This window comes from Drosophila biarmipes, chromosome 3L, assembly GCF_025231255.1.
Source record: "Drosophila biarmipes strain raj3 chromosome 3L, RU_DBia_V1.1, whole genome shotgun sequence".
NCBI lineage: Eukaryota > Metazoa > Arthropoda > Insecta > Diptera > Drosophilidae > Drosophila > Drosophila biarmipes.
The window spans coordinates 5847102-5874297 of NC_066613.1; the positions used below are offsets into that span (position 1 = coordinate 5847102).

Below are 27196 nucleotides of genomic sequence, written 5' to 3' on the forward strand. Positions count from 1 at the left end.
TCTTAAAGAGTTTCGAATTAAATTTAATAAGACTCTAACGCACAGCTATATTCAAACAGTCTGAGAAATAATGATTAAAACACATTTTCTTAATATCACTGAAGTTTCTTTTCATTTCTTAAAAATATAACATGGTGTTACTAACATTGATTATTTCTTAAACCTACAATGCGTTTACAAGTAACATATTAAAAATGTAAAAAAAATGTATAATAATAAATGTCCATTTTCAATTTGTGGGCGTGGCACCTAGCTGAAGCTTTTTAGGCACTAATAGAGTGATAGCTTTTTTCACATTTTTTTAAATTTTACAAAACAACACTATAACGTCCGAACACCCCCTTTTTTTGTTTATGCTTATGTTTTTTAGACGCATTTAATTTGGCTTTCGACAAAACCAGATTATGAGTGGTAAAAATGAAAAGTTGGCCATATTAAAGGCATTTGGCTTACTTGTTACCTATTTTTCGGTCTCTTTCTTTTTTGAGCCATTTAACCTCGAGATCGAAGAATGGGCTGAGGTATAAAAGCATTGGGCTAGTCCACTGATTATCACAGTTTTCATTCTAATTCAGGCCAAGCAAGTCAACCAGTAACCAACGAAAATGGATTATACATTAACCATCCTCTGCTGTGCGCTTTTCGGTGTGGCTGCCGCCAGTTACATCCCCCACGGTGGGTATGATCATGGACACGGAGTGGGATACAGCGTCCAGACGCATCACGAGGCTCCCAAGAAGTGGCAGGATCACCACCAAGCCCACACTTGGGCGCCAATTCAGGACCATCACCACCAGCAGTGGGCAGCAGTGGCTTCCCACGACATCCACCCCCAGTGGAGCCACCACGAGGAGCCCAAGCACCACCCCAAGTACGAATTTGACTACGGAGTGAAGGACACCAAGACCGGAGACATCAAGCAGCAGTGGGAGACCCGGGATGGGGACAAGGTCAAGGGGGGATACACCATGAAGGAGGCCGATGGACGCACCAGGATCGTGGAGTACACCGCCGACTCCCACCACGGATTCCAGGCAACAGTGAAGCACGTTGGACACGCAGACCACTACGAGCACAGCCACGGACATGGACATGGTCAGGAATACGGACACGGACATGGCCATGCCACCAGCTACGCAGAAGTGAAACAGGACACCGGCAGCAAGTGGGAGGACAAGAGCAGCAAGTGGTGGTGAAGGAGCTTGCTCAACTGACTTTTTATGCAACGATTCGGACTAAGTTATTTTAAATAGAATCGAACAAATTGCGAACCTTATACTTAAATAAATAAATAGAAGCAAAGTGCACAAAATGCGATAAAATACTAAATCAGAAGCTCTTGTTTGCTTTACTCGAAGAATTATGAACCCATCCCAAAAATGTTTTAATCTGACACCGCATTGAAAAGTTACGAGCAGGAGAAATTATGAATCTATATTTTTCTAATGCCTATCAAGGCACTGGCGTCTTGGATTCGTATACCCTTGCAAAGCGTAAGTTGATTTTAATCAGAAGTTGGTCCGTTTCTACGGAAACTAGTTATCTCAGTTTTAAAACTATCAGGATGAATGTTCTCAAACGTCGTATTTCTATTGCAGGTTGTATATAACTTTTATTCCAAAGCTCACATAGAATAAATCGGCTAGAGTATATTTATGTATGTGGTCAGAAACACTTCCTTCTACATTGTATTTTCCGTCGAATCTAGTATACCCCTTTAATTTACTAGTAAAGGGTATTATATTGCAAGCCGACCAACACAATTTAGTTCCAAAATCTCAATACCTTTTTTCGACATAACACCTGTTTTGGTTGGACTATCGTAGCAGACTTTTATACCCAATACTCGTAGAGTAAAAGGGTATACTAGATTCGTTGGAAACAGGCAGAAGAAAAGTGTCCGACCCCATAGGATCACTAGCTCAGTCGATCTAGCCATGCCCGCCTGTATTAACGCTGAGAACTCGGAAATTATTAAAGGTAGAGGAGTCGGACTTGTCATGCAGACTCCTTGGCTTCGCACAGCGATTTGTTTCAGCAGGGTGTCACGCCCACTCTAACGCCCACAAGTCGCAAAATCCTGTATCGCCTACAGTTCATATGCTGGAAACAATAATTTAACTGGAACGTATTGGTCCCATCGACACCAACACCACCGGCCACAAACTGTCCAAAACTGTGGTGACCATAGTTTTTATGCTAGAAAAAAAATTTAACTGAAATTTATTAGAGTTACCAATACCTTTCGATTGGCTTAAAAATATTTGGGACGCTCACTATAACAAGTATCACGACGAGTAACGAGTATCTGATAGTCGAGGCACTCAACAACAACAACAGTGTTCTTCCTTGCTTTTTTATTTCATGCATTTCACCCTTAGCCGAGGTCATGACACACACTTGGATCATTCCCGACTTGTGATTATAGAATTGTAAACAGATCCAAATTTCTGTTCTAAACAGTCGATTTCACGTTTGATGGGTATTCTAAGGACGTCGAGGGAAGCAATGATCATTATATGACGGAAAAAAGGAGCCGCAAACCAGAAGAGTCTTTCTTTAAGTGGATTGAGTAATATGCAGATCATTTAGACAGAACGTTGCTGTTTACCTGATGTTCTGGAGAACCTTGTCCCGCACAAAGTTTAGCTTTACAATCTGATCTCAATGCATTCCAAACATGGTGCATGGATAATGAATTAAATTTTAATTGTTTTAAGTGTAAACTAATGACCTTTATGATGTCACCCCTCATTGTTCAACTTGCACTTTGATTGGTTGTGAGTTAGCCGACGACTTTGGAGTCTATATGGATCCCAAACTTAAATTTCTGATCACATTACTACCATGGTAAATAAAGCCAGGTGCGGGCTTGCATTTATCAAAAGGTACTTGAAGGACTTCGATGATATCTACGCAGAGAAAATACGATTTTTTAAAACGCCGCTTAAGTTTGTATACATACAAATTATAATTCTTTAAATTTTAAAAGAGTTTGTGTATACAAATAATATTACAATTTAAAACCCCGCTTAAGTTTGTATACATACAAATTATAATACTTCAAATTTTAAAAGAGTTTTGTGTATAATAATATTGCAATGCCTCAGTAAAATTCAACACACTTTAGTTTTCAAATTTGGTACCAAATGTTTATTTTAAATACAATTTTACGACTTATATATTGTAAAAGGTTGCCCTTTAAACTCTAAAGATTAAATTAAGAATTTTTAAACACAAAGATACATTTTTACGAATTGTTCTCTTGAACTTAAAACACGAACGAATTTCGTGAGCAAGACGGCGATCCTAATGGCCGTAAGGGAAAAAGTCTACAATAAAATGATTTTAGCCGCCACACCTATTAGAGAAGTCCGACAAATACATTGTATTGCATATGTATGCATTCATATAATATTACACATTCATATAATATTAACAAGGCAAAATTAAACTCATTCTAAACTGTACACGAAATACAGAAACAACAAACAAAAGAATATAAAATTCGACAAAAATTCCTCCAAACGTTAATTACGCCGAAATTATAGTCGAAATTATATAGGTTCTAGTTGTTTCGTCATTTAAGTAGTAGTGGATATCGTTTGCGATAGATGGTCTCGTTTATGCAAACTTAGACAATCGCATTTAAAAACTCTGAGTAATTTTTATTTTCTTCTTGAAAGACCACTTTTTGTTATTGATTAAATATGCATTTTAATTATTTTTATGATGTTTTTATTTTATATTCACATTTTTTATTGAAATTGATTTAAAATGCAATTTCCGGAAAAAGACATATTGACAAGAATGGTATGGTATGGTATGGTATGCCTTAAAAAACCAAGCTCTTAAAATATTGTTGCCTAAAGAAGCTAAACCCAATAAGTCAGGCACCTTTAAAAGAGGCAGAAGAAAAACAATTTTGCAGCCGTTGAAAATCGCAATGGACATTAAATGTAAGAAAACCTACTAGTTTATTTTGAAAACGTTTTATTTTAAGGTTAAAACATTTATTGATGCATTTGATTGCACCTTTAAACCATTCCAAGTACTAAATCTAAAATATTCCGATCCAAGCATATTAGCTTAGGCCTTCCTTCAAATTTCATTGTATGCGATAGCTCCCATAGGTACTATCGGGGAAAAAATTAAACAAAATTATATCTTGGGTGTTTTTTAACATACACCCTTCTAAGCTTGGAAATAACATTTCTTATTTAGTTCTGAATTTCTGAATATGATATAATCGCCCGATTTTGATAAAATTTAATTCGAAATTTAAAACCAATTAAAAAATGTTATTTCCAAGCGTAGGATGTTATAAGTAAGAAAATATCAAAATTATAATTTTTTTCCATTTTTTTCTCAATAGTTCATATGGGAGCCATAAGATATAGTTTTCCGATCCAGCTGGTTCCGACTTATATACTACCTGCAATAGTTTGCGTAAAAACGGACGGACAGACGGACGGAAAGACGGACGGACAGACGGACATGGCTAGATCGACTCGTCTAGTGACGTTTTCTTCCCTGCGTTGCAAACTTTTGACTAAAATTATTATACCCTCTGCAAAGGTATAAAAATTATATCTTTGGTGTTTTTATACCCGTTGCTTGTAGAGTAAAACGCTATACTAGATTCGTCAAAAAGTATGTAACAGGTAGAAGGAAGCGTTTCCGATAAAGCAGTATATTCTTGATCAGGATCACTAGCCGAGTCGATCTAGCCATGTCCATCTGTCTGTCCGTATAAACGCGGAGATCTCGGGAACTATAAGAGGTAGAATATTCATACTTGGCATGCAGATTCCTGGGTTTCCTACGCAGCGCAATCCTCGAAAATCTGTAGCGCCTAAAGTTTTAATGATAGAATCAAAAGTTTAACTGAAATGTATTTGTCTCATCAATACCAATCGACTTACCAAAAAATGGTGCCACGCCCACTCTAACGCCCACAAATGGCCAAATGGTGGCGCCCTAAAATATAGCTTTGCTGCTTATAAAAATGAGCCTCGCCCGTTCTAACGCCCACAAACGGTTTAAACACTTAAGTCTGTCTGCCGCAAACATTACATCTACTGAAATAGCCGGTAGGTGGTGCACTAAAATATCGCTTTTCTGCTTATATATCTTCATTATCCTTTTGCTCCCTTAAGCTGGGTAACGGGTATCTGATAGTCGAGACACACGACTATAGCGTTCTTCCTTGTTTAACAAATAACCTCCTACGCTAGAAAATAACATTTATAAATTAGTTCTGAATTTTGAATTTAATTTCATTGTCGGACGACAATATTATATATAGCTGCCATAGGAACGATCGGAAAATTGATGGGAAAATAGTAATGAACAAATTTTAACTTTAGTGTTTGACATATTATCTACTACTTGGAATATCATTTTTTATATCTTAAAGAGTTTCGAATTAAATTTAATAAGACTCTAACGTGCAGCTATATTCAAAGAGTCTGAGAAATAATGATTAAGACAAATTTTCTTAATTTCACTGAAGTTTCTTTTCATTTCTTAAAAATATAACATGGTGTTACTAACATTGATTATTTCTTAAACCTACAATGCGTTTACAAGTAACATATTAAAAATGTAAAAAAAAATGTATAATAATAAATGTCCATTTTCAATTTGTGGGCGTGGCACCTAGCTGAAGCTTTTTAGGCACTAATAGAGTGATAGCTTTTTTCACATTTTTTTAAATTTTACAAAACAACACTACAACGTCCGAACACCCCCTTTTTTTGTTTATGCCTATGTTTTTTAGACGCATTTAATTTGGCTTTCGACAAAACCAGATTATGAGTGGTAAAAATGAAAAGTTGGCCATATTAAAGGCATTTGGCTTACTTGTTACCTATTTTTCGGTCTCTTTCTTTTTTGAGCCATTTAACCTCGAGATCGAAGAATGGGCTGAGGTATAAAAGCATTGGGCTAGTCCACTGATTATCACAGTTTTCATTCTAATTCAGGCCAAGCAAGTCAACCAGTAACCAACGAAAATGGATTATACATTAACCATCCTCTGCTGTGCGCTTTTCGGTGTGGCTGCCGCCAGTTACATCCCCCACGGTGGGTATGATCATGGACACGGAGTGGGATACAGCGTCCAGACGCATCACGAGGCTCCCAAGAAGTGGCAGGATCACCACCAAGCCCACACTTGGGCGCCAATTCAGGACCATCACCACCAGCAGTGGGCAGCAGTGGCTTCCCACGACAGCCACCCCCAGTGGAGCCACCACGAGGAGCCCAAGCACCACCCCAAGTACGAATTTGACTACGGAGTGAAGGACACCAAGACCGGAGACATCAAGCAGCAGTGGGAGACCCGGGATGGGGACAAGGTCAAGGGGGGATACACCATGAAGGAGGCCGATGGACGCACCAGGATCGTGGAGTACACCGCCGACTCCCACCACGGATTCCAGGCAACAGTGAAGCACGTTGGACACGCCGACCACTACGAGCACAGCCACGGACATGGACATGGTCAGGAATACGGACACGGACATGGCCATGCCACCAGCTACGCAGAAGTGAAACAGGACACCGGCAGCAAGTGGTGGTAGGAGCATATCCAACTGGCTGAACAGCGATTCAAACTAACTACATTTTTGTTAAATAGAAACGATGTTATGGAAAATAAACTGATGCCGAGTTCAAGTAAAACTCATAAATTGGTTCGCTTTGAATGATTTGTTCAGATGGCTTACACACATTTTTGTTTTCGTTTTAAATATTAAAAACTATGAAATTATTTTATTTAATGTATTGGCCACTCTGCGCACTAACAGATCTGGCGGATGGAAAGCGTTCGGCGTCCAACAGTCTTTTGTACCCCTGGTCACTCAGTGAGGTGCAAAATATCCTCTTCATATCTTTCGTTAGGGCGTTGAAGACATCAACCTGTTCCCAAAAGTCATCCCAAAACGAGTCCCCGGAGTCCGCCCACGAATTGAACATTTTTTTGAAGTCTTCGTAAAGCTCAGTTGATTTCTGGCGGATTGCGAAATCGAGCTCCTCAATTTCTCCCCTTTCTTTTCCAAATTCTCGAAGATCGCGAATCTTGGTGACGCAGTCCGGATTGCGGAGTAGCATTAGTTTGGTCAGCTTCAATCTTTTTATGTGGTTTAGGATCCTTAGGCACTTGTCGGGATCCCAAGATTGTAAGCTGTTACTCAGCTTAGTGGACAGATTGACGAAATTGCATTCTGTGACAAGAGCAGCTTGGCGCCTGCCCAACTCCCTTTGGAACCGCTTGGCCTCGACAATTGGAACCCGGTTCGGTTTCGGTTCCACGACTATTCTGCCAGGCATGTCTTCCGGCTTCAAACGACCGCTCTCCAGGTCCAGCTTTATCTCCCTGGCCTCCTTGCGCGACTTCAGCATCCAATGTTTCTCCTCGGCGGCGCTCTTGAAGTTCTTTGGCTTCTTCCACTCGATGTTAATACCCACGGTCGTGGACACCGGAACGAAAACCATCATAAGGTTTTTTTTAACTCTGGTAAAATTACGAGGCATTTTTGCTACTGTGTCCACAAAACTTTTTTCAGGGCCTACTCCTTGTTTGGTTGGGTAAAAATCGAAGCTATCGACGACACTCAATCTTGGAATTTCGGTATGTCATATTTGAATTACTATGTTGAAGCGCTCCGTGTGCGAAGACGACTTCTATATACAGTCGCGACAGTGCTGTGATTTTCCGATCATATAATACATTTTCGTCACAAAAGTTGATATCAAAACTTTTGTTAGTCCCTAGATTTTAAACTGTTAGGAGATGCTTTTGTTTGATGCACTGATACGACAATTAAAACGCATTTAAAAGAAATAGATTGCTGGCCAAATCTTAAATAATTTCAATATTATTAGGCTAGTTTTGTTATTAGAATACGCTTCAATTGCCACATCGTCAAAAACTATTCCCAGGAGTCAGATTTTGATTTGAAATTCCGTTGTGAACTACGCGTACATTTAAATTCCTTGAAATATGTTTCTATAATTAACCAGTGAATACAGTAACCAAGTAGACATGTCCTTGCCAACGGACCTATACAGTGACTTTAATCCAATTACAATTGTATTATTATTACAATATGAGTATTACAGCAACTGTGAGTAAAACTCCCATATTATAATTCATGTTTAAAGCAACACTTTTTATATGATAATAAAAACAAATAATTATCGAGGGCGATCACAATTTCAACTTACAAAGTTGCGATATATAATATTGTGAGGTGTGTTTTTATTTGATAGTTTTTAAGGATTAACAAGGTTCGACTATCAGATACCCGTTACTCAGCTTGAGAGAGAAAAATAAAAATGGAGATATATAAGCAGCAAAGAAATATTCTAAAGCGCCACCTTCCGGTTTTTATGGTATATGTTATGTGGGCGGCAGACAGTTTTAAGCGTTTTAGGTTATTGGGGCGTAAGAGTGGGCGTGGCAAATATTTTTTTAGGCCAATCGAAAGGTTTTAGTGAGACAAATATATTTTGCCAAAAAAAATTTCTCGCATGACAACTGTGGTCCCCACAGTTTTGGGCGGTTTGTGGGCGTTAGTGTGGGCTTGGCAAATTTTTTGGGTCAATCGATAGGTATTTTTGAGACAAATACATTTCAGTAAAAATTTTTGTTATATCATAAAAACTGTATGCGCTAAAGATTTTCGTGGATTGTGGACGTTAAAGTGGGCGGGGCACCTTGCTGAAAGAAACTTGCGCTGCGTAGGAAGCTTAGGAATCTGAATCTCAGCGTTCATACGAACGGACGGACATGGCTAGATCGGCTCGGCTAGTGATCCTGGTGAAGAATATACATATATACTTTATGGGGCCGGAAACGCTGTTTTCTACCTGTTACATACTTTCCGACGAATCTAGTATACACTTTTACTATACGAGTAACGGGTATTAAAAGTAATAATGTTACCTTTTTATTTTAAAACGTTGTATTTTTATACCCTTTCAGAGGGTATAATGATTTCAGTCAGCAACGCAGTGAAGGAGACGTTTCCGACCCCATAAAGTATATTCTTGATCAGCGTCACTAGACGATTCGATCTTGCCATGTCCGTCTGTCTGTCCGTTTCTACGCAAACTAGTCTGTCAGTTTTTAAACTATCGTGCCAAAACTTTCCCAAAAGCCTTCTTTCTATTGCAGGTAGTATATAAGTCGGAACCAGCCGGATCGGACAACTATACCTTATAGCTCCCATAGGAACTATCGGGGAAAAAATTTTTAAAAAATTGTATCTTTCGTGTTTTTTAACATATATCTTTCTAAGCTTCTGAATTTCGAATTAAATTTTGTTAAAATCGGAAGACTATATCATATAGCTCCCATAGTAACGATCGGAAAATTAGTTGTAAAATTATATAAAAAAATTATATCTTCGGTGTTTTTTAACATATAACCTTTTAAGCTTGGAAAAAACATTTTTAAATTATTTCTGAATTTCGAATTAAATTTTATTAAAATCGGAAGTCTATAGCATATAGCTGTCATAGGAACGATCGGAAAATTGGTGGGAAAATAATATATAACAAATTATAGCTTTGGTGCTTTTCGACATATAACCTTATCAGCTTGGAAATACAATTTTTTTATTAGTTCTGAGTTTCGAATAAAATTTTATCAAATTCGGACGACTATATCATAATGCTGTCAGAGGTACAATCTGGAAATTAGTGGAAAAATTATATGAAAAAATTATTTACTATTATAATTTGTTTATTTCTATAACTGCAAGGGTATACAAACTTTGGCTTGCCGAAGTTAACTTCCTTTCTTCTTTATGTTTTTAAGAATTTCGAATAAAAATTAATAAAAATCGGACGACTCTAAAATATTTCTTTCAAAGAAATGGTCTTATAAATATATAATGAAATAATTTTATTTTGATGCAACAACAATCCTAACAAATTTTCACATGGTGTTACTAACGTTGATTATTTCCTATAAGGGTAAAGTTAGGCTTGCAGAAGTTAACTTCCTTTCTTGTTATAAATGATGGACACAAGCCACCATTGAATGAGTAACGGCCCTAAGAACTTTGTTGATAATGTCACAGAAATCTCTTTGGGCCAAACTCGGGGAAAATATTTACGTATCTATCGACCCAATTTACAATTTTAGTTTCTGTGACAGTTTACCATAAATTAATAATCCAATTTAAATGAATGTTTAGAACATAATTGTATATTAAACTATTAAAGTAGTCAGTTAGGTGATACTATTCAATATTTTCAGTTGATCTTTTTTGACGTGGCCAAAACATAGGGACGCCACTGTAGCTTGGAAGTAGTATATCGATTCTCAAGTTACTGCTGTCTGTATTTAAAATGTAAAATTACATCGCATATATCGATACTCCTGAAAACAAGTCGAGTAGCGCGCTTTCTACATTTGTATGTATCATACACGATTATGACACCCAGGCGTGCGCCCCTGGCGGTGACTTACAGAACATCAAGGGGCACTGCTTTCTCAGCCTATAAAGCAGTTAATTCAAAATATTGTAACGGCTTTTGCGTTAACGTAAAAACTGGAAAAATTATATTAAAGCTTTCCTAAAAAATCATGTATTCAATAAAAGTTACACCATTAAGTCATCCATTTTTGAACACATTTTGAAATCATTTTCCCCAAAGCAACCACAAAGGGCTTAAATGGGACAAGCCCGCTTCAGCGATCAGCTGGTCGGCACATTGATGGAATGCTGTCCGACGAAGGCCAGAGACAGAGGTCTTGCCCTCGTCATATAAATTCATCAATTACACATTAATTTATGCCGTGAAGCAAAGTTTTGCGGTCACATAAATCTGCGAGTGTTGTTTGCCCGGGACGCAATCGACGGGGTTGGTCGAAAACCAAACTGAGTGCCTGAGGTCGGCATCCCAGGACCGAAATGATTGAAGCCCCCACCCTGGGAAATTCCGCTTCCAATGCTCCGAGGATAAGACTGCCACCGAAATGTAAATGATGTTGAAACATTTATTGGTTACAGAGAGAAAATTTCGACGCCGCGATAAGCGACAAACTGTTGACAGTTTGGATTGGGATGTGCCAGGGATCTGCCGGATTTATTCGCCGAGCTAGTAGTGCACGTGTGGCCGGGCGCGGGAAATAAGGTGGCGGGAAAGGGGAAGGCCTTTGCCTTTGGCTCATAATTTGCAGCTTCTCCACACACTGCCGTCCAGTCTTGGCCCCCACCCCAGCCTCATCCCCACCCCGCTTCCAATTTTTCCTTTATATGGTTTCATTAAAAATGCAAATGAGCAGTGGAGATTGCAATCGTGGAGCCGACCAGGTGGGGTCAGCTGAAAAAACGAAAGCAGAAAGGAAAGCTCACACAAAGACCGAAACGCAGACGTTAAATTTATGCCAAGGGTTCAGGGACTCAAATTTATTGTTTCCATCGAGGTACATCGAATACAAAGGGGCTTTTGTCACTAAAACAAATAAAATTCTGCGCAGTTATAAAAGTGTAATTAGCGAGGAACTATACTCGCATAAAGATAAATAGAGTCATAAATCTTACTCAGAAATTCTTTCTCGTAACTAATTTTATTTTATTTATGACTGTGTATTTTTTTAAATAGTGAAGCTTACCTGCTTTCAGGCTATTATAATTGTAATAAATTTTAAAATGTTTCATACCATTGCTTAAAAAATATTCTTTAGTGGTTTGTCGTAATCTATTTTTTATTATATTTCAAATGCCTTAAAAATGTGCATTTTTATTTCGAGGCAGTACTCTTCAAATATGCACAAATTTATTGTTATGTAACAAAGATTGCTGATTCTTAAAATATATTTGATTTTTCTCGTTTTTAAAAGAATCAGTATAACTATATAGTAAGGCGAATCATCTTATTATTGATGGACCAACTTAATCCCGAATTCACAAAAAGACTCTACAGATTAATTCAAAGTCGCCGTAATTCTATCACGGGTGTGTTCACTGTCCCCCAATGGCTTTGTAGTCCTTGAAGCTAGGGCAACCGGTTTCTGCAAGTGTATCTCAATTGCATTCTTTCCGTAATATAGTACTTTTCCCCTTCAACCTTTTTGTTGTCGCTTGGCCAAAGGCGTTCGCCAGTCGCAGAATGGGGAAAACTGAAACAGAGTCGGGAGAGAAGGAAAAGCAGCTCGAAAGCCGAATTAAATCGTCGAAAGTTCAAAATGAATGAAAAGCAGCTAGCGACGAATAAATGAATGAAACGAAAATGAATCCCAAAGGGAGGTGCTCGGGGTGTCGGCGAGGAGTGGAAAAGAGCAGCGCTGGGACGACTGTGGGCCTGCTTCGGCCTCCCGTTTTCAGTTTTCCGCCGACCATCCTGCCCTGTTGTTGTTGTGACAGACGGGGCTTGAGGAGTGCGGGAAAGTTTTGCCTGATTTCGGCGCCGCTCAAAGTATAATAATGTGACCCGGCGATCCCAGCCTCCAGCTGCCTCAACTTCTGAAGTTCCACAGTGCTGTCCTGCGCTTCATATTTTATTGCTAGGTCCGGCAGTTCTTCAAGGGGAGTAGTAGAAAAGGTAAATAAAATCAATCTATTGAGATAACGATTAAGAAGAAGGTTATTTATGGGACAACCTATTATCCCGAAATGGGTTACCCCATACCAAAGTAAGTAATAATAAGCGAAATTATTTTAAATGATCTCATTGTTTTGTTGATCACCAATTTTCTGCATTTCTTATAAATACTGATCTTGCAATGGAATGGATACCTATATCTAGGACTGTCGTACTTTTGAAACCCTCTTAGTACAGGCATTATTACTATCCTATCCACCCGAATTTCGGCACCTCTGCCGCCTTGTCGCCAAGTGGGCGTGGCCCAGTGGAAAAGTGCATCACGGTGGCTTGCGCTGCCTCAAGTGCACACTTTCTCATGGCTTAGCACTTTGCTGCATGCCTCGTTGGCTTTTCCAGGGCGTCGGCGGGAAAGCGGGCAAGCGGGCAAGCGGAAAAGGGCGGGGAAAGTGGGCTAGCGGTGGAGTGGGGAATGCGGGGCTGCGAGGCTTATGCAACAAATAATTTAATTTTATGCTGCATAAAAAAAGGCGCACTGGCGAACGGGAGGCGAAACGACAACGGAAATGCCACTTTACGGCCTGTTTGACGGAAAAGTGGACGTTAAGTTGTGAATATGATGATGGAGCCGAGGAAGTTGATGATGATGAGTACGATTATGGCCACGGATGAACCCCGACCACGGTACGCGCCCCACTCGACCCGCCGGCTGGCCGAGAGCAACAAGCAGCGGCTGAAATATGGCGCATCCGCCCCGTGGGACGGGGCTCACCAAACGGCAATGAGGTCAGCCCATAAACTGGCCTAAATGTCATGTCAACTGAAGACGCCCTACGAACGAGTGGGAAGCGACATCAAAACGAAGGATTAGGACATCAAAATGACCCAGGGGATGTCCTGCGTTTTGGGGTCCATCTTCATATGAATAAGGTAATTGGATTGTTATTTGACTGTCTTACTTGAGGTTGTTTATAAAGTGCACGTAAGTTGAGAGGCCGTTTATAGTGGGTTATTAATATATATATATATAATAACATAATGTTAAGCTAGTCTTATAATGTGTTTTACCTGTTATAGCAGGTAACTGATTGCCAAATACCCCACCTTTGAAGTAAACATTGAAGCACGCTTCACCGCTAATTGGCGAACTCCTTCAGAAGCCTTTGTGGATGCCCCGACCTACGCACAAAGGCAACCACTAACCACCCGGCTCGTAGGACGCCAGCAACTCCACCAGACTACCCGGATTTCACTCCCTTTTGGGCAGCAGACGGATATCTTAATAAAGCCGAGGTCGGCAATCAAATAGTTGAAGCGCAAAATATAAAACATAAAATATGATTAACATATCGAATCCAGCAGCGTTTTGCCAACGCAGACACAAAAACAGCTTTACATGATTGGGCTCGGACCGGGCCAAAGAGAAAAAGGGCAGGGATAACGAAGCGTGGAATTCGGGTCCGAAAGGCGAAACTGACCGCCTCATAAATTGCAAAAACATCAGCAAGAAGCGAAGCCATACTAATACGGAATTCCACGAACAAGCCGGATCAACAAATGAGCAAATATCAAAACCTATAAAACCATTTAGTCAGATGAGCGTGAAATTCCGAATATTTTTCCTTTTTCGGGTTTTCCACTTTAAACGAGGGGGAAGAAGTGGGTGGTGGATTCTGCAACGGAGGATGGCCACAAATTTTGCAACAACTGTGTGGCATTTTATGAGTTTGCCACGCCCACACAAACACACTGGCACCAGCACACACCCCGCACACCCCGCACATCCCGCGCACACCCACACAACAATGCCAGGCAGTCATGACACTTCTGGGCCAGCGTTAAATAACATTTAAACAGAGGCCCAGGACACGTACAAAGCGCAGGGTGGCGGAGGGGTGGCGGGGCGGTGGTGCAAATGGAAGGATGTGGCCATGGACATGGCGTAGAAGGATGCGGGTGCACGGGGAGAAAATCCAGTTTTCCTTGGGTAGTTCGAATGATTAGATCACACACAGGGTCGAAGCTACTCTATTCTGTTGGTAATAAAAGCCGCAAAGGTAAGTGGATTCTATGAACAATTGTGCTCAGCCGTCCTTCTTGTACGCAGTACTACTTAAATCGATTAAATTCTAGATGTCAAAAAACATTTAGTTTTATTATCCAACCTCATTTGGATAATAGCGTGTACCGTAATAGATATTAGCCAGCATTAAATAATTATAGTTGTCTGATAAAGGCATATCTTCCTGAAATACAGTATTTCTTTGTTCCCTCTTATTTTATTTTATGTAAGTACGTTCGGCAGATTTCTCTGCGTGCACGGCAAACATGACACAAGAAGGCTTTGCCAAAGCAGCCCCAGAAACATTGGCTACAGTTTTTGGCGGTTACCCTGGACCGGCGACCTCCCCTGCCCGGTGCGAGGTACTTTGGCCTGTCCAGCTGCTGGCCTGACTTGTCCTGGCTGCTTATGACGGCAGGAATTAAATTTCATTTAATGTGCCGAAACTTTCCGCACAGCTATACACACATGTGGCAGTGGCGTCTGTGGCATTTTATGATAACCAAATCAGGTCAAAGTGGAGCTGCTGGTGAGCCGCCATCCGGCGGATAGTCCACCATTCACAACTCACCAACCCCACTTCCCCAGCCGAAAAATATGATTATTCTGCGTAATTAACCCGAAAGTATACGTATTTATGTACTGTGTCAGCCGGAGATTTGGGCGAAGGTCATCCTTGATGGCCATTAAAAATGGTTTAATTGTAGGCCCACCAGATGTTGGTCGAAGACAAAGCAAAACTTTTCCTAATGCGAAAGTGCTAGGCGACGGAGAAGGAGGGAATCGTTTCAGTTCTTTGAGGTGATTTGGGGTTTCACGAGCAGATCATTTGGTAGTTTGCTAGGTTACGCTACGTTGTGTTACTCTTCAGCAAAAGTGTATAAGTAGTTTTCGAAGTAAGAGTATAATAAATCAGTAGGTAAGCAGTAAATGCCCCATTTTGAAATGATTTAATTTGGTTGTATGAAATTCAATCCCTTGTAGAACAACCACCTTTGCATTACACCCCCGATAATACGCAAATGGTAAACCTCTTAGCAACCTGATTTTGATCCTCTCAATTTTTGTAAGTATATAAGCAGCATTAAGTGTTTCGGCTTAGCCAGCCCCACGGACCTGACCCATTTCACTCCGGCTCTTTGCATGAAAGCCCCACCTCCTCCCCCTGCCCTGGTGGGAGGACGTATTTTTTGGCCACGAAACTGCAGCGACGGGATTAAAAAGAAATGCCCTCGGTGGGCCAGAAAGGCGGTCCACCACAAAGTGGCCCACTTAACGCTTGACTAGGCGCAAGGTCGGCCGGCAGAGTCAACAAAAGCTGCGGCGCTGCGGGGGCGGACTTTCGATAATTGGTGGGGATGGTCTGGCAGGACTCTCGGGGGATTTGAGGACCAAGAAATTGGCAAGGAGCGAGCTGCGGCCGGGAGTTTCGGCCCTAACTGGCACTCCATCAGCGGGGCAGTTGAAGCGAGTGCCCTGGCCACTAAATTACGTTTAGTGGGTTAATAAAATGCCGGGCACTTTTATGCAAATTGAATTAAGTGGGTCTGAGGTTTGGGGTGGCAAGGGCATCCTGTTTGCCAGGATACTCCGGCATCCGAGCAAAAACAATCGCCACAGGTCGCTGCTAAGCAGGCATTTAATGTATTATTTATAAAGGATTATCAGATGTGAGGCGAGCTCAACTGCCGTCATGCATGGCAGCCCGGCAGGATAACAGGATAACAGGAAGTCAACCTCTGCCTAACGAGGACATCTAATTGCCCCGACAGGATCTGCCCCGCGCCCCTGAGCCCACAGAGCCCTCCTTTGTTGCCGCCTTTAATTGTATGCATTATGGGACGCTCATTAACAAAGCAAATGAAGAAAAGGCGAAGGCTCCGGAGCCCTAATGCCTCCAATGCCTCCAATGCCTCCAATGCCTCGAATGCCAAAAATGAAACGAGAGCGGCCCACGGAAGCTGGGAATAATTCCACAAAACACCTGGGCATGTGTGGGTGTCGGAGTGTTGCTGTGGGTAAACATCATTTAAATTTATGAAGCCGCATTTTACAGCAGAAAATTGAAGCGGAATAACTTCACATGCCGAACCACTCAAACACTCTTTGCTGGTGTAAGGGTTACAGAAATAGTAATAATAAATATAAATGCAAGCCATTCTGTAATATCGTTTTTAATGATATCATGTATTTTTACCTACCCCGTCGGATCTAAACGGCCATGGTGGTGTAGCACCGTGCCAACTGCCCTAAGAAATCCCTATGCCCCAAGGAGGAACTCCTTACAATTAGGCTTCCGGTCGCAGCGCACACAGACGTATGCAGATATGCACACCTACACGCGTACGAAGGAGTGCGGTGTAATCGTGGGTGTTCGTGTGAGGCTTGTTTGTGTTTTTGAAGTGAAAGCAAGGCCTTTTGTGCCAACATTTTTCCTTTTGGACCGCATAATTCGAGCACACATACGGACGAGTATGTATGACACTTACATAATTAACTGACAATGGGTTTATGTGCACAAACAACAAACGAAGCATATATATACGCGCCATGTGTGTGTGAGGCGGTAACCTTTCCCCTGAAACTCCCGCAAATTCTCAAAGGACTTAAGTTAATTATCACATTTTTTACACACAATTTTACTTTGCATTGATGCGTTGCACGACAAGAACGGGCGGGGGCGTGGCAGGGCGTGGTCTCGTTGGCAAAAAGCTGGGGGTGTGGGCAGGCCAAGCATTAAAGCGTAATTATGTGTATAATTTGTTGTAATTTGCTGTGAAAAGCTTCACAAACAGCCGCCGTGCATGAGATGAGCGCATTTAACCGGGTCCAAGCCCTACTTGGCCAGCCACGCCCACCCGTCGCCACCCGCCGCCACCCGCCGCCACCCGCCGCCACCCGCCGCCACACGCCCCTCTGGGCCATCAATCGAAAAAGTTAAATAAACTCATTAATATGCGATAATCAGGGCAGGCATTAAGCGCGGGTCAGTCACATATATTAAACGGTCAAACCTTGAATTCACCACTCATTCATTTGACCGCATGGTGTTTCTGATTTCTGGACTTAAGCTACAGTGCTGTGTAGCTAAGAGAACTAAATATGATTAAAGGCCGTTATCTGAAGGATACCTGCGATTGGTTGGTTTTTTAAGTACCCAACAAAAGTTTATCCAACGTTAAACGGTTGCTGATAGCTTATGTTACGAAGGCTGTAAGTACACTGCTGCGGATAGTTCGGCAATTAAAAGTGTCCCATTGTGCACAGTCCCCTGCTCGTTCTTTGTGTCAAGTGCCCAGCAACAATTTGTCTTGTTTACTCAACAGATTCCCGCCATATCTGGACGGCAATCCTTTATTCGCGCCCTATTCATTGCCCCACCTTTCATTTCGCTCCCCATCGCGCGGCCTTTGCCGACATTTTGCCAAGTTGGCTGCCATTTGAAATCTTTTCCTTTATGCCAATTGGCAGGTCACACCAATTGAACTTTAATCGCTGCTGACTTTTGTCATTGCTTTATCGTTTAGGCGACAACACAGAGTGGTCCGCTGCCGGGTCTCCCCTCCAAATTGTTGCCAAAAACGCGGCCCAGACGTAATCCCCCAGCGCAGACTGCCCGGGTCCGGCGCTCTTTGTCTCATTGAATGGACCCGCCACGCCCCCTTGGGGTCCGGACTGGGCGTGTGTGCGCTTAACTACGCGTGTTCGAATTTTTATGCCCGTCAGTTAGAAATTTCCAGCCATTTCAGCGAAATGTAAAAGGAACAGCCAGAAAAATTCGAGTGAGGAGTCGCGGCGAGTCGAGAAAAATTTGTCGTACAAATCTTTGAAATTGCTCCACCGAGAACTATTTTCAATGCGTCGGAATCAATAAATTTGGCCAGGCATTCGCGGCAGCGTTTGTCGGACAACTTGGCGGAATTCCCTGGATTTCCCCCTTCCTCGTTTTCTATCCCAGCCCATCGATTTCATTACCCCTCGGTTCTGGATAGTTTGCCTGGGAGGTCGGTAATCGTAATTGCGGGTCTGATAAATATTAATGTGCTGCTGTGTGTGTGCTCGGATGGATTCCCGAGCCCGAAGACGCTTCTGGGCCAAGAGCTCCTCCCGTTCTGCTGTTTGTCTAATGCACGTTTTATGGCCAACTTAGCACGTGCTCCTCCCAACTCCCAACTTGCGCCCAGTATGCCGCCCACCGCAACCTTTGACCGGCCAGAAATATATTATTTGAAAATATTTTCCGTTTCCGGTTTTTTCTTTGTTTTGCTCTGCAGTGGCGCAGTGACCATAAATTCCATTGAAAGTCATTAGCAAATAGGCTTCTGAGAGCTATTCAACAACTGAATATAAATTTCAGACGCAGCACACACGTGCCACCTAAGTGGAAAGACGCTGGATGGAGCTAAAGAGTGTAATAAAACGCTCGAAAATATAAAGTAATCTGCTAGGGCTATCAGTGGAATTAAACATTAGTACTGAAAACTATTTACTGAAAACGAAATATTGATACGTGATAACCTCACAAAAATTCCTGAGCTCTTACCATTAGTCATTCCGAGAAATATGAAAACAAAACTAGGCGCGCGCAATCGATGTGTTATAATTAAAATGAAAACAAAAATATTTTCTCATTAAAGCGAATTACCAAGAACTAGTCGAGTATATTACAATCATTAATCTGCAGCTTCCGCCATAGAAACTATGAAAAAATTGTTCTTTTTGAATTATTAGGTCCTTACGATTCATAGGCTCAGATATAAAATACCATTAAGAAGTTAAATCAATTTTTTTTCGGATGAATCAACGTACTGAGGATTTATTTTCCCAGGAGAAAAGATGATAAGAAGGGGAATAACAACAATTTAAAATAATAAATTATGTGCATAATAGTATATAATTATGCCAAATTAATTAATAGCAATGATAAGAAAATTGCTATTTACATAGAATCAAATCTACGATGGGGTAAGAATAAACTATTTCTGCATTTTGATCAAAAATTGTATATTTCTCAGCAAACCTATGCAACTTCGGCATTTATTATTTATGTTATATGTATTTTATCAAACTTATACGAGCTCCGTACACTGATGGTCCGGACAGTGTAGGGATTGGATTTACAGAATATATGTGGGATAGAGCTGTGAATGTGTCAACCAATGAACTTATATAAACTCACCTTAAATTTACTTTCCCAGAACGCTCGCAAGGCCGTTGATTTCACTATTCGACTGTAAAATGTTAATCGCTTTTTTGCTGATGCAATTGAAATGCCGATTGCGTTGCCCTCGGACATAGTTGCCATTATTCTATGTCGTGTGTCCGTCCGCCTATAAATTATATTGATTTTGATTTGATTTCAGCTCAAAAACAATACAAAACCCAAACAACTCAAAAACTAGACGAGAGTTCAAGACACACAGGCAAAAGTCACAAACAATTACGAAAATGCGGCGATTTCAGCACGCAGCGCACTCGCTGCTTGTTTTTATATGTTTCTACCTGAAATGGCACAGTTCGGAAGCTGGCAAAGACACAGCTAACGGTTAGTCGCCGACGCCGTCATTAATTAGCCATAAAACGCAGCTTAGACAACAATTAGCCACATGGCAGAGCGGCGATCGACAAGCACGGGTTCTGACAGCGGACCTAGCCTCTCGCCCGGCTAATCAGCTCCCGGCAAACAAAACAAAAGCAACGTGGCACCAAACGAACATAAAACAAACAAGGATCCATTCTCAGCGAAATAGGGAATTCTGCTCACAATATTTGCCAATTTCTGACAGCCGTGCAAAGTGAAACCCAGCCAGCAACTTGTTCAAACAGACGAAATTGCGAATACGCAGCTTAAAATTATTATCTCCCAACAGACCCAGTGTCAACAAAGCGGAACAAGGCAAATAATTAGTGCAGCCAGAGCACACACATACATCACTCTTTTATTGCTTGTTGGCTTTTTCAGGCTCTTTGGGCGGGAGATATAGATATTACGATATCTGGGGGATGCTGGGGTGAAGTACATTATTGCTAGAATAAATTTCGAGGGCCTCTATCTTTATCACGGCAACTACTAACCTACCTCAGTTTTGAACGTTTTGTATCAGACCCTTGGGGCATACGACCTGCTATAAAGCATGGTTAGGCAATCTTGGCAAATATTATATTTATTAAATCGAAAGCGAAATTACATGCTAGCGGAGATAGCCATAGCCACATTCTAGATACAACTTTTTTAATTATGAGATTACCTGAATACCTTTTGAGCCCCAACAAAATATATTATGTTTTAAATTTGTTGACCTTAAATTTAGTATCATAAAAAACGCACAGAGCATGCAAGTTAAAAACATTTAATTCAGTAATTAAAACGGAAGCACGCATTTTAAAAGTCCAGACAAACGCGGCACAGAAATTTACTACTTTCAGTAATGCCAGGAACTGAATCACCCCGGCTTAGGATAAAGACCATGGAGCTGCGAAGAAATATCCAACTAACGTCAGAGGGCGTTTCGGAGCTATAAATAGACCCAAATGGGGTGGTGGACAGTTTTGGCGAGTTGTGGCCGCGTTCCGCAAATACTCGAACACGTCGTATACGTAATTGCCTGGTTCAATGAGAAACGCCCAATTAGTTGGGGTTTTTCGTTGCGGCCTGGCAGCTGGGCGGCCTGGCTTGAAAACTCGGCTCGGAGCCGCGTTCGCCGGAAAGTGGTCAGCGGCAGCGGCAGACACAACAACAGCACTGGGCCCAACAATAGCCGAATAGACGAGCGTTGATTTATCTCTCTTTTAAGTTCTCCGTATCGGGCTGTCAACGCTTTATTTCAGCCCCAGACGCGCTGCGAGTTGCACGCCTGCAGCTCCCCAAAGCCAGAAAACCGCAACGGAAAATCGCTAAAAATCAACCCGCAATAAATCGAATCAAACAAATAAGGTGGGCAAAAAATCACAAACCCGAAATCTCGGTTGGGAGTTCTGAGCTTCGATTCTTCCGCATTTGTTCGATCGGTATATAAGGAACACAGCCTCAGAATGATATTCGGTCGCTGGACGCGCAAGCAGATGCTCACGATGTTCGGCTTGGGAGCCGCCCTTCTGGGCCTTGTTATTGTGATCGGTATCCTCAACAGCGGCGTCTCCTCGAAGGAGCTCGACTGGAAGGATGCGGCCCGAGCCAAGTGCTTCAAGACCAGTCCCAACACCACACACTCCACGCTGGAGCTGGTGCACATAGTGTTCAGACATGGAATTCGCACCCCCGTGGACACGTATCCCAAGGACCCGTACCTGAAAGACAGCTTCAAGCCTACGGGCTGGGGTCACGTGACCAATGTGAGTGTAATCAAAAATAGTCCAATATTAAATTACGAATGTGTGCTGATTAGCTTTTTAACATCCCACGCCAAGAACACTTAAAAAAGGTTAGAGTGCAAAATCGAAGTATATTGAAAAGTTATTTGTGTAAACACATTGTTTTTACTTAGTTTGAAATTGTTTGGCGGTTCACTTTAAAATGCGTTCAGTACAAAAGTAAAATTATATTATTCATTTGACAACGATAAAATTTGATCCATTTGACTTAAACTTATTTCTGTTAGCTTTTTTGTGAAGAAGTATCACAATAAAAAGCTGAGAAGTGATTTTATAAGAACTTGAGCTTCTTAGCCTCGCCGATTGTGATACAGTACAATAATCAAGAAGATAAAACCAATCTATGTTGTGCTCAAGTCCCTGTTTTAAAGCCCTAATGATACATTTTTGAAAATCAAGAAACGGTCCTAAATATCTTTTGTATGTAATTTCCAGTCTGGAAAACGGGAGCTCTTCGAAATGGGCCGCTGGCTGCACCGTCGCTACGGAGACTTTATGGGTCCCTACTACAGACCAGAGGTATGTTAATTTGGCATCAAGCAATCCCCCATTTAAACAATTTAATTTGCGCAGCGCCTGCACGCCCAGGCCACCGCCTCGCCGAGGGCGATGATGTCCCTGCAAACAACACTGGCCAGCATGTTCGAGCCACGGGGAACCCCCATGGAGTGGAATAAGCACCTGAACTGGCAGCCCATTCCCATCGTGTCGGAACCCTTGGACGAGGACTCGGTGGGTTTTGGTTTCCCCCCTTGATAGCTTACTTTAATATGTGCTTTAGCTCCTGCTGGTGCGCACACCCTGTCCTCGTTATTTCGAGGCCCTCGAGGAGGTTTTCAAGAGACCGGAAGTTATCGCCGAGACCGAGCCCTACGAGCAAATGTTCCGCGAGCTGACAAACCTCACGGGAAAGTCGATTCAGAGCGCCGAGGACATCAACTCCCTATACATAACCCTTCTGGCCGAACAGGAGTTTGGCTACAAGCTGCCCGATTGGACCAAGGACTACTTTCCGGAGCGCATGCAGTTTCTGGCCGAGCAGAGTTACGTCTACAATGCGTACACTCCCGAGATGCAGAAGATCAAGGGAGGCCCTTTCCTCAAGAGAATGTACAAGGAGATGGTGGCCAAGAGTACGGGAAGCCTGAAGCCCAAGGACCGCGGAATGTTCATCTATACTGGCCATGACTGGACCGTGGGCAACATCCTAATGGCCCTGGGCGTGTGGAAGCGGCAGATGCCCCGGTTCGCAGTGATGGCCATATTCGAGACGCATAGGCATATGGAGACCGGTGAATACTATGTAGAGGTAATGAGCCGGGAGTTTTCTGTACTATTGTGTTTTATGAAAAATCTTGAGGTCCAACAAAGAACGCATCACGATGGCTAGGGAAAGAATTTATTTAGTTTTGCATTTTAAAACATTTTAGGTGAGAAGACAAAGCATCGTCAGATCGTAGCTTAACAATTAAGTACTTATAAGAAGTTATAAAGTAGGCATGCCGTTTTTCAGATTTTTAATCTAGCTATGTAAGGATTCGTCTTCATTTAAATTATTTTTGTTTCGCATTAATTTACGTAAATCGAATAATCCCATCCATGTAGCTCCCCTAAATTAATATGTTTACCAAATTTCCAGATCTTCCTCCGCAACGACGAGCACGGGTGTCTGGAGCAGCTCCAGCTGAGAGACTGCGATCTTCAGTGCCCTCTGAGTCGCCTCATCGAACTCAGTGAAGACGTCTTGCCCAACGAGCCGGCGGAGCGGCGATGTCGACCTCATGACGACAGTTTCGTGGAGCCCCCACCGCGAATAATCGATCAGAATGGCCGTTAGCGAAAAGAAATTGCCAAAGCGGAATTTGCGCACTCAGTATTACAATAGCGGTCGGCGGAGAGAGGTGCAAAATAATATAGCAAATACAGTACAATAAAAATCCCCAAAGTAAAGGTCATTGAGTTAATTTTTGGGGAAATCATTTTCGTGCGAAACTAATTAAATTGATTTTTTCAAAATGTTTGCTATTGTAGTTGATGATTTCGCCCGCAGCTCGGTCTGCGCCGCTCTTATCTATGAGTGTGCGAGTGCCGGCGTGAGTATGGGTGACCACATAATCGAGACTTAAAAGCGGTCCGCAGTTCTATTGATGCATTCACTCGACGCACAAGCCCCAGCGAAGCCGGTCCACTTGATTCCTAACGATCCGCTAAATTTAACTCGCGAAAATGATGAAGTACCTCGGTCTGCTGCTCTGTGTGAGCTGCGTGCTCATTGTGCGCGGAGGTGTTGTCGAGATAGAAGTTCCCCAGGAGATCCCCGAGGGTCCCGAGACCGGCTCTAAGAACTCAGTGGAAGTAGAGCCATCCCAGAACGGTGAAAACAACTCAACTCTGAAGCTGGTTCACGTGGTAAATAAGTGACAACTGGGAAGAAACCGAATATTTTCCCAAAAAAGTGTGATTGATATAAATTAGCCAACGCCGAATTAGGGCTCGTTAACTAAGCAAGTCAACAGACCGCAAAATTACACACAATATGCCAAGCATATTAAATTAAAGCTATTAGCTCGCGGTGACAAATTTTATAACTGTGCCAAAAATAAGCGCTCTACAAGCTGAACCATAATTAAGCTGGATTTTCCAACGAGAACTCGTTTAAAACCACTGTTCTTTAGCAAGTTTGCAGTAGTGTTACGTATACTTAATATTGCATAAAAGTTCCATGTCTGAAAACCGGTTTAATCGAACATTAACTTTATAAGTTTAATTTAATATTCCCAGTTCGATTTGCATAATTAAGGCTCAATTTGAATTAAATAAGTAAGAGAAAGAGTTAATAAGGGTGTATAAATATTTATATATTGAAAGCAACGTTTGCACGAGCTTGGTTGAAACCAAAATAGTAATTACTGGCCTTAAAGGTCGGTTGAGACCAACAGAAATATTATAATTCTATGTGCAAATGCCTGAGAATCTAATTGTAATTGTTTGCAAACTAAGTAGTTAAGCCATTTTTGTTGCCATTATTGTATGCTAAGTAGCTTTTTAATTATTTTTTAAATAAAATTTTTCATTTGCTTAAAAAAATGGGAATACAAGACTTAACACAGCAAGATCATAGTTACCATTATAGGAATATTCTTTTATTTTTGGCAGCTATTCCGTCATGGCCCCCGAACCCCCGTCACCACCTATCCCACAGATCCGTACATCAACGAAACCTTCAAGCCTTACGGATGGGGCGCACTCACCAATGTTAGTACTTATCAAACATACACACGATGTCCAAATTAAAGTGCAATTTCCATTTGACAGGGTGCTAAAGTGGAGCTGTATAAAATAGGCAAACAACTGCGTCAGCGCTATAAAGATTTCCTGCCTGCCTACTATCAGCCCGAGGTACGATAAGTAGACCAAGGTCAGGGGCGTTAAAAAAACCAGAGCGTTGCCATTCCAGATGATCCGCGCCCAATCTTCGGAGTCGCCGCGCACCATGATGTCCCTGCAAATGGTCTTGGCCGGACTCTTTCCCCCGGAGAACACCCCCATGGAGTAGAACATGATGCTCAACTGGCAGCCCATTCCCATCATGATGGAACCAGAGGAATCCGATGTGGTAAGAATCGTGAAATTCAGGACTGAAAATTCCTTTAAAATCCGCCAAGCTTTTTTTTATTATGTTTTGATTACATACACAAATCAATTATGAATCAAAGACATAGAAAACATTTTAACTTCCGAATTTGTATATATTTAAGAAATACTTTTTGTTGTGATTCAAAGATTTTAATGCAATCGATTAAGTTAAATCAATATAAGAACACCTTTTGAAACTACCTTCCATTTATAGCGCATAAGAATGAAGGCCCCCTGCCCCCGATACGATGAGGCGGTTTTGGAGGTGATAAACCTTCCCGAGGTCAAGCAGCTGCACGCCGATAACTCTGAACTGCTTCAGGAACTGACCAATCTCACTGGACTCAATGTTACCCACACCCATGATGTTACCAACATATTTATCACACTGCAGTCGGAGCAGGCTTACGGCCTGGAGTTGCCCTCGTGGACCAAGGACTACTATCCGGAGAAGATGTTACCCCTGGCTGGAAAGTCTTACGTCTACGATGCATACACGACAGAGTTGCGCAAAATGAAGGGAGGCTTCTTCGTAGAGCTGCTTTTAAAGCAGCTGCAGGACAAGATCTCCGGAAAGATTCGGCCCAAGAATCGCAAGATGTTCCTTTCCTGCGGACACGACTGGACCATCACAAATGTGCTTTCTGCCCTGAATGTTTGGGAGGCTCTGATGCCACGGTTCTCGGCCCTAATAGCTTTTGAGTTGCATCAGAGCTCAGACACAGGAGAGTACTTTGTGGAGATCTTCTTCCAGAACGATCCCGAAAAGGAGCCGCAGCAATTACGGATTCCTGGCTGTGAAAAACAGTGTCCCCTTGCAAAGTTAATAGAGCTGACCAAAGACATCATTCCCGATGCTCCATATGAAGAGCTGTGCAAAGCAAAGGGAACCCAAGAGGGGACTAAGGTCAGCTATAACTACTGACAGAATTCCGTGATTAATAATCCAGTGCAGTATTAGTCTTACAAAACGAATAAAAGTATACTTGTATGTGTCTACTCGTTGTTGATGTACCTTTCATTTCACGGGTTGAATGATTGGCATGCTTGTATCATTTGCTAATTAACTTTTAAGGTGTGTGTGAACGGGTAACTATTTTAAAGTGACTCTAGGTGTTAGAAGGCAGATTGAAAAGTTATTATTCACTTAGTTCTTTACATGTGCAAACTTTTGTATTAAATTTAAAACCCTACTACAACTAATTATTGAGAATCAGGGATTTCCATGGATTTCTTACGATTTTTCTAGTCATGAAATCAAATGATTTCATTTTTAATATATTTTTATTATTAATTAGATGATTTTTATAAATGACTAACTTAACGGCATTACTTTAATGAATACTTAAAAATAACATGTGATGTGTGTTGTAGGAGTAATAGGTTAATTCCAGCATACTTTTAGGCTATTTCATTTCAAAAAAAGGTTCTTTGTTCTTACCTTAAAATTACTGTTTTTAATATGTTTTCCTCTTGTAATTCTATTGAAACATATATTTTAATGTATCTACATGTTTAAATTAATTTATTGAAACCGCTTAAATTATTATTGATAGGTTTAAT

The 27196-nt window shown here is 41.6% G+C and overlaps 5 protein-coding genes across 5 annotated transcripts; 4 read left to right on the forward strand and 1 right to left on the reverse strand.

The window, feature by feature from the left end:
• The first annotated feature begins 575 nt into the window (after positions 1 to 575).
• On the forward strand, positions 576 to 1215 carry LOC108030778 (probable zinc transporter protein DDB_G0282067). Its single transcript, XM_050886495.1, has one exon. The coding sequence runs from the start codon at positions 606 to 608 to the stop codon at positions 1194 to 1196; it is 591 nt and encodes a 196-aa protein (XP_050742452.1). The 5' UTR covers positions 576 to 605; the 3' UTR covers positions 1197 to 1215.
• Positions 1216 to 5990: 4775 nt separating this feature from the next.
• On the forward strand, positions 5991 to 6664 carry LOC127010901 (probable zinc transporter protein DDB_G0282067). Its single transcript, XM_050886496.1, has one exon. It carries the CDS (start codon positions 6018 to 6020, stop codon positions 6585 to 6587), a length of 570 nt encoding a protein of 189 aa, XP_050742453.1. The 5' UTR covers positions 5991 to 6017; the 3' UTR covers positions 6588 to 6664.
• Positions 6665 to 6777: 113 nt separating this feature from the next.
• LOC108024919 (uncharacterized) lies at positions 6778 to 7500 on the reverse strand. Its single transcript, XM_017095117.2, has one exon. The coding sequence runs from the start codon at positions 7498 to 7500 to the stop codon at positions 6778 to 6780; it is 723 nt and encodes a 240-aa protein (XP_016950606.2).
• A 13942-nt stretch (positions 7501 to 21442) lies between these two features.
• On the forward strand, positions 21443 to 23947 carry LOC108024925 (venom acid phosphatase Acph-1). Its single transcript, XM_017095123.3, has 5 exons — positions 21443 to 21958; positions 22433 to 22516; positions 22571 to 22729; positions 22779 to 23306; positions 23637 to 23947. Exons 1-5 carry the CDS (start codon positions 21659 to 21661, stop codon positions 23832 to 23834), a joined length of 1269 nt encoding a protein of 422 aa, XP_016950612.2. The 5' UTR covers positions 21443 to 21658; the 3' UTR covers positions 23835 to 23947.
• Positions 23948 to 24119: 172 nt separating this feature from the next.
• LOC108024926 (venom acid phosphatase Acph-1) lies at positions 24120 to 26632 on the forward strand. The gene is given in 5 exon segments (XM_017095124.3): positions 24120 to 24406; positions 25154 to 25252; positions 25313 to 25396; positions 25455 to 25613; positions 25848 to 26632. Coding segments are annotated over 5 exon segments (1236 nt in total). The 5' UTR covers positions 24120 to 24223; the 3' UTR covers positions 26559 to 26632.
• Positions 26633 to 27196: the final 564 nt, after the last annotated feature.